Here is a 19,328-nt window from a genome sequence, read left to right as displayed (position 1 = left end):
ACGTTGTACCATTGTTTGTGGAAAGTCTTTATCCAGATAGAGTTTCTAAACGATGATATTTATAGACATCAAGTCAATAATGTATTCACTTTCACTACGCTGATGATCTAGTTCGAGGTTTCAGAAGATGAAATCTCCCACCCCCCCTGTGGATACAATTGAAAAACATCCACCGTAAGTACACAAGCCATCTTTTTACCCTTCCCTGGCACGTTGCAGTGTAAATACTGGATTCATCCATCCAGACGGTGCCCGGGCGGTTAAATTCCTGTGCTGGGTGGTTCCACGCGTCAGGGCAGATGAATCAGAGGAGTGGGAGACTCCTCCTCTGCCCTCCTCTAAGTATCAATCATGCCAAACAATGAGGCCGCCGCTCATAGCAACAGGGCGTTCTGGTGTGGCCAGTGGGGAGGGAGGGAGGGAGGTATTTTTTTTGTGAAACACATGGAAAAAGGGGAGGCAGAAAGAAAGTATGAGACGGAAGTCACACCATACAGTAGCAGGATCAACATGCTCTTCTCCAGGGAGGCAGCCACTTCACGTTGGTCTGTGCCAAGATTCTTCTGTGTATTAGTAACAACCTGTTCTGAATTAAATTCTGCCTCAACTACTCTGTGGGGACCACATGAAGAAAACAACACATTTTCCAAAACACAAAAATCTTTAATGAAAAGTATGTGAACAACTCTGTAGCCATGAAGTCTGAAGAATGAAAAAAAAAAAAACCCTGATGTCAACAACAGCAAAAGCTGAATTTCGACTTCATTGTTCTCTACACAACAACACAATCTCTCAAGACTTTTGATAAATTACATAAAGTACAATATTTACAACAAGACTTCAACATGCAAGAGAAGGGGTAAGACACAGTACATTGAAGGCTCTGAGGCTGGGCACAAGCAGAGGGAAAATCTTACACAGAGAACCACATGTGTACTCTCCAAACCAGAGGGTGACTCATTGGCTGGATAAAACAAATTATCTTTTTTTTCTTTTCAGGGACTGTAGTGTAGAGCTTGAATGTGTTTAAAAAATCAAATCGAATCAAATCAAACAGCAGAGATCACATTCCAGATCAGTGACACATTGGACTTGTGGTCTCCTCTGACCCTGGACCCAGGAACAGTCAGGAACTAACGCCATCGTGGTTCAGTCTGTGAGCAGACAAACGTCAGCTGCCAAGTCTTTTAAGGAAGCGCCTGTGGAGCGAGGACAAACAGCTTTCCTTTCTTGTGCCTCTGCTTGTTTGTTTTTTTCTACAAGTCTCTACTCAGTATCTCAAGATATGGCGACTCTGTACGAGGGTGCCGGGGTTACTGGGGTCTTTTCCCTTCCCAATTTTAGAGTGCTCTGGTCCGTCAAGGTGCTACGGATGGACATGTTGTCGGCCGGTACGTGGTGAGAGTGATGGACCTTGCTGATACATTCCCGTAAGCGTTTGCCAATCAGGTAGAGGATTTCAATAATGGAGAGCAGGATGCAGACCAGGCTGCTGACCACCATGAAGAGGGTGAAGATCTTCTTCTCGGTGGGCCGGGAGATGAAGCAGTCCACCTTGTTGGGACACGGCTTCTGCTCGCACTTGATGAGCAGTGGGAAGTCGTAGCCCTCGTAGATGTGATAGACGAGGTAGACGAAGGTGGCGTCCACGCCTATTTTGAAGACTAAAGTGAGGACGTAGGTCCACCACAGGCCACCGCGCTTCTTGCCGGTGTTCATGTAGAGGCGTCGGCAGTTCTCGCCGTACCTGAGTTTGTTCTTGCGTTCCCTGTCCTCCCTGTAGGCGACGTGCATCACCACCAGCATCGAGGGGCAGGTGACGAAGATGAGCTGCAGCGCCCACAGCCGGACGTGGGAGACGGGGAAGAAGTGGTCGTAGCAGACGTTGTGGCAGCCGGGCTGGGCCGTGTTGCACTTGAAGTCCTTCTGCTCGTCACCCCACACCTTCTCCGCCGCCACCACAAACACCATGACCCGGAAAAGGAAGACGATCGAGAGCCAGACTCGACCGAAGGCGGTGGAGTACTTGTTCACTCCACTGAGGAGACCCTGGAGGAATGCCCAGTTCATGACGAGGTCTTTTCACGGTCTGTCCTCTCTTCCTGCTGATGGAAGACAGGAGACATGTTCAGAAATGTACCAGCCTGGAACAAGTAGAGAGACCGGACATGTTGTAGAGGAGAATAAACAAGAGAAGAAGGGAAACTGAGACGGAACTGGTTCATTAACACAGGAACTCATGTGTTCACAAAAAAAAGACGGAAAGGAGAAAAACAAGAGTAAAATGCGCATAAAAGAGATTTAGGTGGTTTAAAAAATCTCAATAACTTACATTTAAGTGAACAAGACGGTCGTAGTTCGTCGCTGTACCGAGACAATCACACAACTCTTTCTCAAACCACACCACATCCTCACTGCCGCTCTCAAGTTTCTACCATCGTGCGCAATTACGCGTATCCAAAATGCCCACGTTCACAAACGAGTGAATCCAAACAAGTTCGCGTGACTTTTATACTGAGTTAATAAGAATAGCACGTGAATACTCACAGTTTAACCTCTGGTCGCGGATGAAGCGGAGGAACGGGATCAGGATGAAGCTCTGCGCTCAGACATCCAGCAGATTTCTCAACAGCACAGCGGAGAGTGAGTGGGTGAGTGAAAGAGGCGGTGGGTGGAGCTGTTGTGCTGCTGTGTCGTCTCCCCTGGCCAGGTGTGGCTGCTCCAACTCTCCCTCCCTCCTCCAGGTACATAAAGAGAACCCCCAAGGTTTTATACGGTTTGTTGAAATACAGTTGACGTCCTGTAGCCAGATCGGAATGATTTAGACTCATGTCTGTCATTTGCTCTAGAAAATGTATAGTACAAATCATGTATTAATAACGTATCATTTATTCATTATAATATAGTTTATTCATTCAATAATACTAATATAATTATAAATTTTATAATTTGAAACTTTGGAATAGCTGTTCATAAGAAATAAGAAATAATGACTGATATATGAAACTATGAAATGTTGACACTTGAAAGTGTTTTTAAGAGAATAGCACTACATACAAATTACTGAAAGAACAAAATAATTAGTAACTATTTAAATGAAATCACTAATATAAGTGTGGTTGTTTTTATTTGTTTATTTGCTTAGTTTGTTTGAATGAAACCAGTAGAACATGAAAATAAGCAGTTTTAACTGGTAAAATACTGACTGAACTAAGAAAAATCACTTTAAGTACATCATTTGCTTTAAAAAAAGTGGTCAGGTGGTTCAACAACTTTCTTTGTAATAGCTAAACATATCTGAAAAAGATACTATGTGAACAAAGTGTGTTTAATAAATATATTTATAGCTATATAACAATGAAGGAGTAAACCAATAAGTCGTTATCAAAATGCAACTTTTAATAAGTAAAAATATGACAGTCAAGCTGTAGAAAACAGTGTTCATTGAAATATTTACATGACAGAAGATGTGGCTTCAAAGACCATGAACACACACATGCTCTCACACTTTCACTGCCTCTACATACACATACAAAAAACATCAAGCGTGTGCCTCTGATGCGTTCACTCGTATTCGCCACAGTCCGAGATTATCACTTTCTGCTTCGGCTTCCCATCTTTGTTCCCCTGAGCCTGAAGAGAGAAGATCATTTCAAACGACTTGAAAGCATGTTTAAATCTATAAATCTTTATCACAATATAACAGACTTTAGTCACTGTAACACAAGTGTTTATAGCTATAAACAGGTTAAAACCTTTTTGATACCATTTGAATTTAAATTTAACACCTAACCAGTGATGCAAATAAATACCAAACATATATTTGTTCAGATTTAAAATGTTGATGACCTTTTGACACTGTGCAGTTTGCTTCATAAGAACTTCCAGCCTCTGGGTTTATTCACCACGAGTGCTCAACATTCTCAGGGCACTTTTTGTTCAACTTGCATTTCCCCATGTTGATAAACTAGCTAGCAGCCTGACTAGAGAGGCATTAGTTTACTCACAAACTCAAACAGAAACAGACACTAAGCAGCACATAGGGGAATCTGTATCTGTATTTGGTCTGGCCGAGCAGAGACATTTTCAAGATGAGCTTCGATGGTGTCGTATCACAAAGATGAAGACCCAGCCAATGCGAATTTAAGAAAGTTTCATTCTTTTAAGGTCTTCTATTTGTAAAATGTAATTAAAGAGTTCATAAAGACCTGCTGCCCCCCTGACAGTGTACTGCAGTTATGGGCACTAATTCACTTATATGTTCCAAACAGTGTCTCATTGTTTAAAACTTTATCTTTATCAATATTTATCTACTACACTAAGTAATGAAACAGACTGAACCAACAATTAGAGCATTTTATTAATTACAAGCTGGGAATGAGTATATTTAGCTCAAACCTTATGTTTTCATCTGCATTTGTTTGTTTGTTAGTTATTTGGTTAGTTTAATGATACAAAAACTACAAAGCTAATCAGGGGGCAGATCCAGGATTTGTTCACTTTTGAAAACATTGTGAGACAGATTTCTTTACATTTTTTTTTTGATTTCATGGATCTCAGACGGAGGTATATGCTTTACTTAGTGACCTAGCTTGATTCCTCTCATATAGCCTTTTATTAGTTTTGGTAAAGTTAAGCCCTTTATGTTTTACCTCCATCGCACGGAGCACGTCCATCCCCTCCACCAGCTCGCCGAACACCACGTGTTTGTCATCCAGCCAGTCTGTCTTGTCAGTGGTGATGAAGAACTGAGAGCCATTCGTGTTGGTGCCCGAGTTGGCCATGGAGAGCTGCCCTGTGAGCACAAGAGACATGGATTTAACCAGTCACCCTCAGGATCTACTAGTAAACACAAACCACCGGCCTCACCCACAGACGTCCCCACACACTAAGCACTGCTTACAAAACGACTCACCTGGTTCAGTGTGTTTCAGGATAAAGTTTTCGTCATCAAACTTGCGGCCGTAGATGGATTTGCCACCGGTGCCGTTGTGGTTGGTGAAGTCGCCTCCTTGGCACATGAACTGAGGGATGATGCGGTGGAAGCTGCTGCCCTTGAAGCCAAAGCCTTTGTCATGTGTGCACAGGCAGCGGAAGTTTTCTACACAAGATGTGAGAATAGATATTTGGGTTATTGTTTGTTTTTAAGTTGGAGTTAATTTTCTTTCTTTTTTTATAGGAGGTGCACAGATTAATGAACTTCTTTATGCAAGAAACCTAAGCATTTGAAGTTTCACTATGTATTTTTTAAGATGGGATGTTATCGAGGGTTCACACATATAGGAAGTGGCCAATTATATCATGTTAAAACAAATACGAAAGAACAAACACTGGCCAATCAAATCAATTTCATGCAAATACAAATCTTGCCTGACAGAAAACTTCCTAAAATAATCCTGGAGAGATGAGGTAGAGTCAGTGTGTGAACCTGGTGTGTGTTCATCTGGTTGTGGAGTTTGCTGCATGGTACATTTCTTCAGCATTGCATGGACAGGAAGAAAGTCACGTTAACACCAAAAGGCAGCTATATTGTTTGTCCTGAACTGGAAACTGATTGGTTGCAACTGCGCAAGCACCAAGCATCAGGCACATCCCCCATTAAACCCCAAAATAAATAGTACATGTGACTGGTCAGTTAGATCCACTCAGGACACTGCATACACACCTGCTGTCATGGGAACGATGTCCGCCCGCAGGAGGAAGCGTAGTCTGCCTGCCATCTTGTTGCCGATCTTGATGTCCATATATACCTGAGGATTAACTCTGCCCTTTTTAGCAGGAGGCTCAGCCTACAAAAAAAAGATCTTCATTAACCATCTTAATTGGGTTAGAGTCAGTAACACCAGCTCCAGGTAGATTGAACTGTCACCTCCTGTGTTGCCGTGGTGGTTGTTTCTCCACCCGCTGCCTCAGCATCAGCCTCCTCCGAGGTCTTCCCCGAGAACTTCTTCAGCCAGTCATCGTCCGACCACACTGAGGGAGAGCACAGTTAAAATCAAACCGGTGGATTTAAAAATCACAGCAGAGGGGAAGTCATCAGTCAATAGGTTTCCAATAAATCACCTGGTCGGGATGAGCCTTCTTTGATTCTCATGGGTTTGGCGATGTTGACTCGGACAGTGCGACCGAAAAGCTCAGACTCGTTCTGTTGAAATAAACAAAAACATTCATATCAACAGAGGGAGATTTTGATTCACTCTCTGGGTTGCGTTTAAATGGTGACCCAATTCAATGGCTCCGAAGGAAACTATTTTACTGCGCAGGAACTACAACGTGTGCTCCTACAGATGCAGGTTGTTGAATATGACCTCGAATCAAAACTAGTCTGTCGTCAAGTTTCACATGCTTTTTGTATTTGTGCATGCTGAAGAAAAAATGATACTGTCCTTACATTAGTTTTCATTTCAAAATTTGCTTTTTATCTAGTTTTAGTCGTGCAAATTAAGTTATATATTTAATATTTAAATGTTGTCGTCGCTTTCATTGATCACTGGAATGTGTATGCAGGAATGTGATCCACTTACCATGTTATCGATCGCTGCGGCTGCATCCTACAGAAGAGAAAGATAAAAAGGGTTAACCCTGAAAGATCTTCCCGGTGCAATAGCTAACTATGATAACAAATCATTCACCTGTCAGTCTACCATTAACCTTCTTCAGAATAAGACAACATGATCCTTCAACGATGCTGAACAATTTACTCCATTCTTTACACACTATAGCATCACCACAGTAATAACTGAAGATTGCCCATTACTGACAATATTTTAAACTATCTCCTGAATTAACCTCAGACCCATTCGTTCTTTTATATTATTCCTGTTTTATAAACACTGTGTGCTCTTATAATTCATTGCTGCGAAAAACCTGGATCCAGGACATTTATATGTAATTTAATTAACAGTATAATTATAAGTATTCAGCTATTTTCTCATTGACCATACTGTCATGAATTAGTTGATATCAGAATACTGCAGCTAGGGTTGGGCGTTATGACTAGAAAACTACTACAAGATAAAACTTCATCATCAGTTGTTATAGTTAATTATCAAGATAAATATCACATAATTATTTCTGTTATCTTTAAAGGCTGATATATGCTCGTGAGTGAAGGTTGAGGTTTATAGAATGTTCTTTAAGAGCAGTATGAATGTTGGATCAATATGTATTGTATTGCTATTGATAACGGTTACATTTTGGTGATTGATATTGTTTAATTGCAATATACAGCTGTAATTGCAGCCAGTTTACTTTAGCACTATAACTCCTACATACCTCAGCCATTTCAAACTCAATGAAGGCAAATCCTCGGTGCTTCTCTGAAAACAGAATAGAAAACAGATGAATGCAGCTTCACATCAGAAATCATTGAAATCCCCGACGCAGTGCAGTCACTGTACAGTTCCAGCTCTCACCTGTTTCATAGTCTAACGGTATCTGGATGTCTGTGATGTCTCCAAACGGGATAAACGCTGCGTGTAAAACCTTCTCGTCCACCTCCTCCGCCAGACCACCTGAACACAAACACACAACTGAGCTCGACAACAGGCAACAAATCCGCCTATTCATGGAAGTGCATCTACTCCTGTGTATAGTCGATGTTATGCGCATTTTAACGAGAGGAAAACGAGGCAGGTTTACGTGTTGTATTCAAGATCCTGGACCTTTCACCTTATGTGTAGTGTTGTATTATTTCACTGTTGAACCACATTGCACCGGCTGCTTCTCCCCGCGCAGTAATTCACGTTATATCCACTTTACACATGTTTGTGTTTTACACCATCGAAGCAACAACACAACCGAATTAACTGCGCACACTGAAAAAAACGTTACTTCTGCAAGTTTTAATGAGAAATAATAAGAACTCACCGACATACAGCACTCGTTTGGTAGACGCCATATTGGATCTGACCCTTCAACCCTAACCCCGGGAGGTTGTGATTGGTGGAGGGTCACTAAAGCCCGCCCCTTGGTCTGGTGAGCTGTACCGCCCCCTGTCAGGGGAAACCTGAACTTCAACTTAAAATGTGTGGAACAGTTTTGTATTTATCAAACTAAAGAGCAATGTCATTATAATGATAATAACGTTTATGCTTTTATATGCTTGATCTCAGTTTGACTGAAACAAAATTATGCACTTGGATGAAATGTGGTGCTCTATTATCTCTGCTGATGATGGTCATTAGATAACTGGACAGAATGTCATCTAGCTTTTTCATGATAATAATAATAAGGATAATAATGATGATAACAATAATGATAATAATAATATAATAGTTATACAGTATTATTTTTTACAGTTACAAATTCTAATATATAATTAGAATAAACAAACAACTCATAATAAATTTAGGGAAGTGTCTCGTGATAGGAGAAGCAACAGCGTTATTAATTTAATAAATTATGAATCTTTTCTAAAACTTTTTGTAGCTGGTGAACATTCCCTGCTAGAAATAAATAAGGCTTTTAAGGCTCTTAAGTTCATCGTGTCCAATGAGCTGTTTGACCTCTGACCTTTCTAAAAACCTGTGGAGAATATGGATTAAAACTGGCTATTTTAGATATCGTTATTGTTGACATGATAACCAGAGGGAAGGGATTAAAAAAACCTGGCAACCACATATTTATTTTAACTACTTGTAACGAATGTACACAAATTCTTGTTTGACCAGCTTCATTAACAGTTTAAAAAATATTCCTCATATGAAAGTGTCATCATGCTTTGTTTGCTTATGATTAAGCATGCTAATAATCCCTTTACTTTGCGCTACAGGTTAAAGTGTTGGACTCTGTATTATCCTACAAGACATGTATTACCATCAACCAGCTCTACATCATCCTCCTTATCAATGAGCTTCTGCCCTCTGATCTTCTCCGCTGCAACACTTTTAGTTGAATGTAATTTGACCAAGGAACAATAAGGAATGACGAGATCTATAATTTATAAAAGCTATAAATTTAAAAATGACAGTTTAAGCAACACATTCAAGTTGACAGATATTTATCCATGACAACATCGTAGACTTAAATACAAAATTAGATGCAATTAAAGATTAAGAATTTAAGAGCTCAATTTAAAAACGTTTAAAAGGCAGACCTTGAAATCCTGGTTATGATTATTACCTTGATGTTTCTAATTTAAGGATCAGTGACAATTTTCTAAAAGAATTTTATATTGACCTATCAATCTGTCTTGAATGCGAAAATACCCTTTTAAGAGGTAAACTTAAATACTATCTTTCCCCCTTAATGTCACTTTTATCAACCATTAGTTCGAAGGACTCCTGCTCAGCCAAAATAAAAATACTGTATGATATTTAAATTTATATAATTTATGGCCTGACAATTCTGCCCATTACCCTGTAACACTAATGACTGTTTCCCAGATAAACACACTATAATGAAACTGATCACAACAGGTTACGTTCAAGGATTAAATAACACAAGAGTGGTGACCTTGATGTATCAGCCCTTTATTGAGAATACCACACACCCATGAAAACATGATCGGATGAGTCCTTCATTTCAAATCAAGTATCAAATGTCAAGCAAAGAAAAAGAACGAGGCTCATTTTCCTTCTAGAAAACGTGTATCTCTTTCGCCAGTGATTGAAGGACCTTCGTTCAAAATTCATTTAAAACGTATTACAGATCTAAAAAATTATTAACTGAAATGTTTTTTAAATGTTCAAGTATTCTTCAAAATTCCATTTTTCCTTTTTTTTCTTGGTTTTACATTTTTGCATAATACTTCAGAAGGCTCTGGTGTTTGGAGTCAGCGTAGTGTTTCTCTTCCCATTGGCTTTTTCTTCGCCCTGAAACAAACACACTTTTCATTAGTGCCACAAAATATCTAATATGCATGATCATGAATTGGTTTTCTGTTAGTGTATGATCATACCACTCCATTACAACACACAGTCTTCAGGATGTGGCAGCAGCAGCAGTAGTAGCCATGGTGCCCACTTTTTGAGTGGCGTCTTTCTTTGCCTGATGGGCCTGAAGCACGGCGACAGCTTCTTCCACCTGTACAAAGAGATCGTAAAGTATCAGGTCACAGTGTGCAGTGTGCTAATTGGATGTCAGCCCCTTCAGTGTGATCAGGACAGAGGTGGCCACGTACCTTTGAGCGCAGAGATTCATGAGACTCCAGCATGTGAAGCAGCTCAGAGTTGTCGATCTCCAGCAGCATGCCAGTGATCTTTCCCGCCAGGTTGGCATGCATGGCCTGAATCAGAGGGAAAAGACGCTCCCCTAATCGGAAAAAAAAAGTGAAGGAGAATAAATCAGCTTGTTGAAAAATGTAAAATCATTTAAATAAATTCATTGTGAATAGACGTCTTACCCAGCATCTGTTTCTGCTCCTGAGGGGGTGCTGCAGCCAGCATGGATGCTGTGAGGGGCTCCTGGCCCTGAACGTGCACAGCTGGCTGAGCCTGAAATAACACATAAAGAAGTTAATAAGTACAAAAAAAATCTAATTATTTTCTGAAAGAGAGGATGTTTTGACTGATTTTTTGCACACACCTGCTGTAAGGCAATCGGCTGCACCACCTGAGGGTTGGGGTTGCGGACGCCAGTGGCGTATTTGTAAGGTGGCATGGCTCGGGGGCCTGGGACACCCATGGAGGGACGAGGAGCCATGGACTGGCCAGCACCTAGTGGCGAATAGAAGAAATGGGGCAAGATTTACACAGATTCTTGACAACTTTTACAGTATGGTGGTGTATGGGGATCTGTCTGCCCGCTTGCTAGGGAACACACCTCGTGGTCCCTGTGTGTTGTTATTAGGAGTCATGTGTCTCAGGTTGGCCCGAGGTCCTGGCTGACGCAGTGAGTTGGGGATCCCCTGGAAACCACCTGAGTGACAGAAGCATTAATGGTCTCCATGTGTAACCGCACGCAGGTTTTAAAATGAACAATGAAGTTTGAGTAAACTAAGTAACTGATACGACCTGGACAGACCTGGTATTAACATCCTTCCTGAAAGATACCATCCCAAGTGGACAGTTCTAAGTTTGTCTGTTCACACCAATTGTGATCTCACTTTCCGGCTTTCCATGCCAATTAACAAACAGGACTTTTATGTTCCTGAGGCCAAAGTTTGTTTTTACCCAGTCTGAGTTTACAGGTGTGAGATCTGAGTGATCAGATCTCAGGATGCATTGAAGATGCTCCGAGTGCGTTCAGACCTGAACTTTGTCGTTTGATCTCACAGGACGGATGTTAATACCAGGGCTGAAAGTGGTGATAGATGCATCGTCAAATAAAGCCAAACACTCACCTTGACCTCTACCACCTTGTTGCTGCCACCGGGGGTTGGGCCGCATTTGGGCCAGCTGATTGGGTGCATAGTATGTAGTCCTATTCTGGGCCTGCTGGACATAAGAAAGAACGAGGTCAACTAACAGTGTCATTTGAATTCTGAATTAAAATAAAGTATGTCAGCATATTTGGAATCTATTGTATCTAAGAGAATCTCCCTGTCGAATCCAAAACCACAGCGATTAACAATATTAATAATGCATTTTTTTGACATTATCTTTCTAGAAAGCAAATGACATCCGACAATATATCATAAATAATCCATTATGGGATAGATGCTATGTATGGCAGACTGATCTAGTCAGATGTGTCTTGAGTTGAGATTCAAGCAGTTTGATAGAGTCCAGTTGTCTGATGTGAGGTGGGAGAGACCTCCAGAGTCCTGGTCCAGAGCATCTGAAGGCTCTGGCTCCCAGAGTGGTGAGTTTGAATGTGGCGACAGCCATAAACAATTTTATGATTTTTATGTATCTATGATTCTGGTCAACTTGGTCACACCTGTGGCACTGCTGGCATGAAGTATCCGCTGGTGGGCTGGAACTGATTGATGATGGCATTAGCGGGCATGGCTCTCATGCCTGCGATGCGCTGCATGTACTGATTGGTGAGGTGGGCCTTGCGCTCCTCTTTGCGCTGAGCCAGAGCCACGTAGAGCGGTTTGGAGCCAACGATCCGGCCATTCATCTCGGTCACAGCCTTGGTGGCTTCTTCAGGGGAGGAGAAGCAGACAAAGCCGAAGCCTTTGGAGCGGCCCTCCTCCAGCATCACCTGAAATGAAGAGGGAGAGTGTCTGAGTAAATTCAAACATACACATTGTTTCAATGCTGACCACTACCCTCCCACTGCCAACAAAGTTAAAGACACATCCCATCCTGGACATCATCTTTTAAAGCTGCTGCCCTCTGGGAAAGGCTTCAGGTCTTAAAAATGAACCCCTTTAAAACAGTTTCAACCTCATGGCCATATGTATTCTGAACACTGCAATGACTTATCTACATATAATGGCTGGTGCAATTTGTTTGTTTATAAGAATTTCCCTTTTTCTTTCAGTGAATTTCTCTCTTCTCCGACTTTTTTAGTCTTTTTCCATCCATCCATCCATCCACTCACCCATCTATCTTCTCATCTACCCATCAATCCACCCATTTTGTACAGTATAAGTGTTTTATTTTGTAGTGGTGATGCACCGCAGGATTATACTGATTTTATTTACCTTGGCACTTGTGATGGATCCGAATGGAGAGAACTCCTTACGCAGTTTCTCATCATCGATGGTGTCGTCCAGGTTCTTAATGTACAGATTTACACCCTGAAAGGACAACAATCAACCATTAAGTTTCGTTGAAAAAAACATACGATCGAATAAAAATATATAATAGTGACTGTATCTAACGTTTATGTTCCTGCTGACCTGGTAACGACTGATCCTTTCTTGTTTCAGCATCTCAAACTTCCTCTTTAGCTCGTTCTGCCGCTCCATCTTCTTCTGCGCCCGCCCCACAAACACGGTCTTGCCATTGAGGTCTGTGCCGTTCATGTCCTCTACTGCCTTTGGATGAAGACAGAGTTATCAGAGGAACTTTCTAGGACATTAAAATACACATTTCACATTTCCATGGGGCCAAAGTACCTTGTTGGCATCCTCGTGTTTCTCGTAACTAACAAATCCAAAGCCTCTGGATTTGCCAGTGGGGTCTGTCATCACTTTTACGCTGAGGGTTTTACCTGCACAGGCCAAAAAACGTAGCCGAAAGACAAGAAGAAACTAGATTAGGATTTGTATGTAACGGGTGCAGTGCACGTTCTAAACCTGCCAGTTTGGAATGGGCTTTTCTCTTGGTATGTGTTAATGCTTCAGAGCTACATCAGAATTATTCCTTGCCATTTATGTGTCCTCCTCAAACAGTTCTACAATGTACTGTCACTTTTTATCGTTTGTGAAAACTTTGTGTTCATCCTACCTGGTTTATCTGGAATTATTTCATAGTCATTGCTTTTCATAAAATAAAATAAAATATATTTGAAGGATTGACTGTGTTGGGTGTTATTTTCCATACATTGCATGTCGACTATATCTGTTAAACAATCGACACAATCTTCAGTCCCAAGTTCACAAGCTTTGTAATTCATTATTCTAAAGCATTTCAGGAACAAAACCAACACATGCTTTTACTTTATAGACAACTTGCTAACGAGTTATTTGAATGTTTTCACCATGACGGATATCAATACCCCGAGACACCAGTGAATATCTAAAAATCTGTTTACCATATTTGTCAAAAAACACCTTCAGCCGCTCATCGTCCATATCGTCCCCAAAGTTCTTGATGTAGACATTGGTAAACTCTTTGGCTCTGGCACCGAGTTCAGCCTCCCGTTCTTTGCGCGATTTGAAACGACCCACAAACCTGAAAATGGAGGGAGAGCAGCAAAACACACTCTCGTAAAACAGTCCTGAGAAACTTGAAAAGCAAACCAGGCTCCATCTCTTGTTCCGATCTAAAAAAAACACTGGTCATCCAGGTGTCCAGCACAGACCTGACCACACAAGCACTATAAGTAAAGGTTCCTTTGACAACAATCACGGACGACATTTACAACATCACATCTACATTTCATCATCATTCCTGGAGTAAACATTGAAAAACAACCACAACAAGCTTCTGTTAACATCACCAGAGGCAGGCAGATATGTTGGCATGCTACACACTGACTAACTCTTGGTCCAAACTGGATGAGGAGGTGGATGGAGAAGGATGGAGAAACAGAGTCTCACAGTACAAAGGAAAGCTGAGGACGACCAAATGATCTTATATACCTTGCTACGACGACCTCTCCCCTTCTGCCATCCAGTATTGCATTCCTGCATTCGATCCATCACTAAAACATACAAGCGTGGTCATACACACACACACAAACACTCCAAGACGGCTGACCAGCAGGTGGACAAATGGAAGTAACAAAAAAATGCATCTGGTGGGAAAGATTAGTTAAAGATTTTAGTATTTTCTGTTGTTTTTGTATCAGTTTAGAGGTTTTCTTCCTACTGGCAGTAATGAGTTATTAGTCAAATTATTCACACACAAACTCTCCAGCTGAAAATCGACAAGACAAGTCAGTTCACGCAACACAAGTGCAGGAACACACACGTCAGATTTATAGAAGAGTAACAAAATGTATCACAGGCTAATATCAGTCTGATCCCAATAAGCTGTCGCTATCGCCTAATATTAATTAGGCATTAAGATGTGCTCCTAGATGATCGGACACTCACACCTTGCGGTCATTCAGAAGCATCCCGTTCATCTTCTCAATGGCGCGGTCAGCAGCATCCTGGGTCTCGAAATGGACGAAGGCATAGCCCTTGGACCCATTTTCATCACACACCACCTGGAGAAAGGAAAGACACACTGGAATATAAATGTATTTCTTATGTATTAAATCATTTATTTTTGCCCTTTATTTTATTTATATATTATCAAGTCATTCAATTGGGCTAGCTGTTTAGTATGTATAAATAAATAAATAAATAAATAAATAAGTGACCTTACCACATAACAAAAACCACAGTTTTTGTTATTATTTATTCATTAATCTATTATATTTTTTATACATTCAATATTTATTTCTGGATGTGTTTTGTATATTATTGAGTCATTTAGTTCTTTCTTAATTTGTAATTGTGGCAGTTTTGGTCCTCAATAGCAAACAACTTGCCTGGCTCTGCCTGAAGGTAACAGAACCCATCAGAATGTCTAATTATGTTTAGTTTGTTTTGAGTCCATACTGAAATTTAGTAAATAATGTAAATTATAGAATGATATGTGAGAGAGTGGGAGTTAAACTACAACCATAACCCCATTTAAACAACAATATGGATGGAGACGGGTTACCCTTGTTCTCCTGTTTCCTGTCTTTATGCTAAGCTAACAGCTTTTAACCAGGATAGGAAAGTGGGATCATTCCCCTTATCTAAAGACCCCCGTTGACGCTTAGGGGAAACTTCTACCTTGCAGGAGAGGATGTTGCCAAAGGCGGAGAAGGTGTCGTACAGGGCCTTGTTGTCAATGGTCTTGTCGAGATTCTTGATGAACACGTTGCCCACTCCAGACTTCCTGAGGGAGGGGTCTCTCTGGGACCACATGATTCTGATGGGCTTCCCTTTCACAACGTCAAAGTTCATGGTGTCCAGGGCTCTCTCGGCTAGGGAGGAGGGTCAGAGGGGCGGGGGGAAAAGTAATGGGGGATTGTTTACACAGAGACATTAGTCTGAAAACATATCAGTTTCTGATATGACGCAACATATCATGCTTCATCGTGCGTAGTAAAAATAAATCTCTATTCTGACAGTCCCATTGTGCAACAGTGACTAGAATGCAGCCATGTGCTTTACGCTAATAACAACAGCCCCAAAATAAGAAAACTCCTGGAGAGGTAACAGTAGGCAACTAATAAAATAGTTTGTCCCCCAGTGCTGTGTGTGTCACAATGGAGGATCCCTGCTGCCAGCCCGTTTACAGAGCACGCACAGATACTGCAGTCGTCTATGAGGCTGACAAGTTGTCTGTGAGCAGCTGGGACATGTGGTGGCGAGCAGCTGCAGTCAGCAAGCACTTGGCCCCTGTTCTCTGACTCACCACATCCCACCTATTCGCCTGTTACAGTGGAAGAACCTCAGACAACAGCATCAGAAATAGTGTGTTTCAGGTTTGTCTTTATAGCTTTTCACTGTCTACTGCTTTAATTATCACACAGGCTCTTAATGTCCACGTTGGCACAAATACCAAACACCCTTTTGTTCAGTTACTCCACAGTAACACACACACACACAAACGCAGGCCGGGCTATCCAGCTGAAAGTGTCTGGTAAACAAAACGGAGCTGCCTTGCGTCTGCTGGCATCAGCAGTTTGGCTCGCAATTGTACTTTACAACCCATGTGCTCAGAAAAGTTGTGTGTGTGTGTCAGTTCGAGCGCGTGTGTGCATCACTGTCAAACGTGGAAGGTTCCTCTATGGAATACAAGATGATGTTTTTGGATTACATGATGCCATTTAGAAAGATGAATGCTGTCAGTGTTGTAAAATGTTTCTTTCTGTCATTTAATAGGTAAAGTATTATGGGCAGGCAGGTTTTCGGCTGCTCAGATAGAAGCTCTATATTTAGAGAGGGGTCCTGAGAGGTATGTGCTGGCGAGGAGTGTGAGGGAGCACCACTCTGTACCATTGATCGCAAAGAGACATATTCAACAGGAATTCTCAGATGTGCAACACCAAGTCTCTGGAGTGTTCACACTTATATGTAAAGAATTAAATGAAGACAATTGGCTGCATGAAATCATCTGTAGTGACCAGTCACCAACCATGTCATCATTATTTGTGTTTAAACGCCCACAGACACGTGCATGGTTTGGACACCATCTAAATACCCAGAAGCCCCCTCCCCCCACTTCAGATCTAAACCTCCCAAGAACAAATGGTGTATTTTCACTCAAGGTCTCTCCCAGTGAGTGAGACCACCTCTCTGGGAGTGAGCCGGTAGTAAACCATCATTACTCCAGCTGTTGGGAACTGACGTGCGCACAGAGAAGTAGTCACAGGTGTTGATACACGACCACTGAAGGAAAAAAAGGGTCCAGACAAAGTCAACATTATCACCAGGCTTCTGACGGCAACACAACCACCTGCTACAACTGCTCAACGTTCAATACCACTGGTTGTTCATGGACAACTCTCCGAATAAAGGCCCTTGGTACATGTGGCATCAGGTCCTTATAGATAAAGAACTAGCCTGGATTAAGATTTAACTGATCACCAACCAGTTTGAAAATTAACCTGGGAGTAGAACAAACTGGTTTATCAATCAGACCATACAGGAGGTTATTAATCAGCTGTGCTCGTCCCGTTTTCTCTCACTCAGTGGAAATATGGCAGCGGCGTGCAGTGGGAATTAGGGTCACTCTCCGGGTCTTAAAATAGAAGCAGAAATGGGTCAGTTTGGGCTGAATGCAAAAGATCAACCGGGATAAACGTCTATTTTCAGAACTGATAAGCACAACATGGCTTTACTGTTGAGTTTAAAGCATAGGTCAAACACCACATTGGGTCGGGGCTCTAGGATATTTCCAGGAGTACATAAGAAGTGGGACAACCAGGCACAAGAACTGCAAGAGACTGAGCTAATTTGCAAAAAACTCCATTTGTGGTTGTTGATTCATTGAGGATGAAGAGAATTTGTTGAAGAATAGAGTGGAAGAAAAAAATATATATAAATCTTGTGATATTGGGTTATGCAATTGTGTTAGAGAGCAGAAAGGTAATGTGCAATCATGTGTAGGTACAGCCTATTTATTTGGACTGTAGTAGGCTATACATTTGGATGAGGTAAATGTGCGATTCAGACTATACAGTATTTTCGATCGATCTATCCAGTTATTATTGTGTGTGCAAACATATTTTGATAGATAAATCTAATCTGTCATTATTGTTGCATGCTGTTATATGTTGACAGTTTGAGGCTTGACATTGAAAGAATAGGGTGACATTGTCAACATTGGAGGGGTGCATACTTCTCTACCTTTTTCTATACAGGTGTGTGCTGCTGCCACACACACACACACACACACACACACACACACACACACACACACGGGGACAGGACATGTCCTCTTACCGTCTGCAGGCTGGGAGAAGTTGACATAAGCGTACCCCAGGGATCGCCGGGTGATCATGTCTCGACAGACCCGGATAGAGAGCACCGGTCCGGCGGGGCTGAACTTCTCGTACAGCATCGCCTCCGTGATGTCCGGGTGCAGGTCGCCCACGTAGAGAGAAGCCATCGGATAACTCCCGGTCGCTGTGTTCATTCCTCGGACTTGACTCAGTTAAAATGAAGCTTCTCTCGAACAGAAAATGATCATTCAAAAAAAAGCCGTTATAAAGGACTCCAGACTGCGGTTCACTCGTCAGAATAAAGACTGGGAGGTCTGTGGCTGTCTGATCCAGCCCGATGAAGACAACTTTAAATAAAAGAAAAATCTGAATTGAAAAAGAAAAAAAATCCCTTACTGCTCCGATTCCTCCTTGTTTTTTTGTTTTTTTAAAGACGCCAACGTTGGGATAAACCCGAGGCCTCTTGTTTACGATATTTTTTTAAATTACAATTTTTACGATTTTTTTTTAAAGCGTTTGTTTCAAGTATTTCTGGTTCTTGTTTTTGTTTAGATTTTGTAGGTTTTGTATTTTGTATTTTTTTTATATTTTAAAGTTTTTTTTTCTAGCACGGTGAGTTAGACACTCACGGTTGTTATGTGGTCGGTGAAAGAGACTGCGGGAGGGAAGCGTGGGCACTTTATACAGGGAGAGAGAGGTGCGGAGGAAACAGTGGCCGGGGTCTCACACACACACACACACACGTTGAAAAAGGGAGAGAGCACACTGCACCGTCTCAACTACTCAGCCCTGCTCCCCACAGCGACATCTGGGACGAAATGCACCCTGAAAAGTGCTTATTCATGCTTTGACAGGACGACTCAACAGTGGAAGAACTGTTAAATAATGAAATAAATACTGTCACTTCAAGCTATTTTTTTCTGATTTGTTTGTTAAAACTATATACATACGACCTTAAACAAGAATGGGCAATGTGTTTTATATGATATGGTTTAGAAAATAAGCTTCATTATAATATAATTTCTTTAAGCTTTACAATATTTAGCTTTATGTCCATACAATTGTACCTGATGTACATTTGAATATTGTTAAATAAAATAAAGATTGATTAAGTGAAAACTATAAGTGAAGCCAAAGCATCTTTATCGCTACCTGTAGGCTGGCTGCAGTTTAGTCCATACATAGACCTGCTCCTTCATGTTACAGGATGGGAATGGACCAGAATAAAAAGTCAAAGTTCTCAGAGACGGCCTCCGCCATTTTGGGTATAATGTCTAATCACGCTGATGTCGCTTTAAGACATTTTTCTGTAGCGTGTTGGGTTTTAATTACCT

The 19,328-nt window shown here is 41.4% G+C and overlaps 3 protein-coding genes across 6 annotated transcripts; all 3 read right to left on the bottom strand.

The window, feature by feature from the left end:
- Positions 1-648: 648 nt before the first annotated feature.
- On the bottom strand, positions 649-2,640 carry gjb10 (gap junction protein beta 10). Of its 3 annotated transcripts, none has more exons than XM_062398178.1 (2): positions 2,548-2,640; positions 649-2,105 (listed from the first exon to the last, which is right to left on the bottom strand). In XM_062398178.1, the coding sequence occupies exon 2, from the start codon at positions 2,068-2,070 to the stop codon at positions 1,279-1,281; it is 792 nt and encodes a 263-aa protein (XP_062254162.1). In that variant the 5' UTR covers positions 2,071-2,105; positions 2,548-2,640; the 3' UTR covers positions 649-1,278. The 3 variants fall into 3 exon arrangements, with proteins under 3 accessions (XP_062254162.1, XP_062254163.1, XP_062254164.1); XM_062398179.1 differs by having other exon boundaries at positions 649-2,102; positions 2,548-2,623; XM_062398180.1 differs by lacking the exon at positions 2,548-2,640 and adding an exon at positions 2,333-2,524.
- A 738-nt stretch (positions 2,641-3,378) lies between these two features.
- ppie (peptidylprolyl isomerase E (cyclophilin E)) lies at positions 3,379-7,926 on the bottom strand. The gene is made up of 10 exons (XM_062397942.1): positions 7,870-7,926; positions 7,416-7,514; positions 7,276-7,319; positions 6,525-6,551; positions 6,064-6,145; positions 5,870-5,973; positions 5,666-5,789; positions 4,916-5,101; positions 4,653-4,795; positions 3,379-3,633 (listed from the first exon to the last, which is right to left on the bottom strand). The coding sequence occupies exons 1-10, from the start codon at positions 7,898-7,900 to the stop codon at positions 3,565-3,567; spliced, it is 909 nt and encodes a 302-aa protein (XP_062253926.1). The 5' UTR covers positions 7,901-7,926; the 3' UTR covers positions 3,379-3,564.
- Positions 7,927-9,452: 1,526 nt separating this feature from the next.
- On the bottom strand, positions 9,453-18,636 carry pabpc4 (poly(A) binding protein, cytoplasmic 4 (inducible form)). 2 transcript variants are annotated; one of them, XM_062397842.1, is made up of 15 exons: positions 17,996-18,636; positions 15,335-15,528; positions 14,600-14,715; positions 13,594-13,733; positions 12,956-13,050; positions 12,737-12,874; positions 12,539-12,634; positions 11,824-12,093; positions 11,285-11,378; positions 10,765-10,860; positions 10,528-10,658; positions 10,346-10,436; positions 10,124-10,254; positions 9,902-10,026; positions 9,453-9,815 (listed from the first exon to the last, which is right to left on the bottom strand). In XM_062397842.1, the coding sequence occupies exons 1-14, from the start codon at positions 18,186-18,188 to the stop codon at positions 9,925-9,927; spliced, it is 1,887 nt and encodes a 628-aa protein (XP_062253826.1). In that variant the 5' UTR covers positions 18,189-18,636; the 3' UTR covers positions 9,453-9,815; positions 9,902-9,924. The 2 variants fall into 2 exon arrangements, with proteins under 2 accessions (XP_062253826.1, XP_062253827.1); XM_062397843.1 differs by having other exon boundaries at positions 11,285-11,375.
- Positions 18,637-19,328: the final 692 nt, after the last annotated feature.

Source organism: Platichthys flesus, chromosome 10 (genome assembly GCF_949316205.1).
Source record: "Platichthys flesus chromosome 10, fPlaFle2.1, whole genome shotgun sequence".
In the NCBI taxonomy this organism is placed as follows: Eukaryota; Metazoa; Chordata; class Actinopteri; order Pleuronectiformes; family Pleuronectidae; genus Platichthys; species Platichthys flesus.
This window is presented reverse-complemented; position numbering and strand designations above follow the sequence as displayed.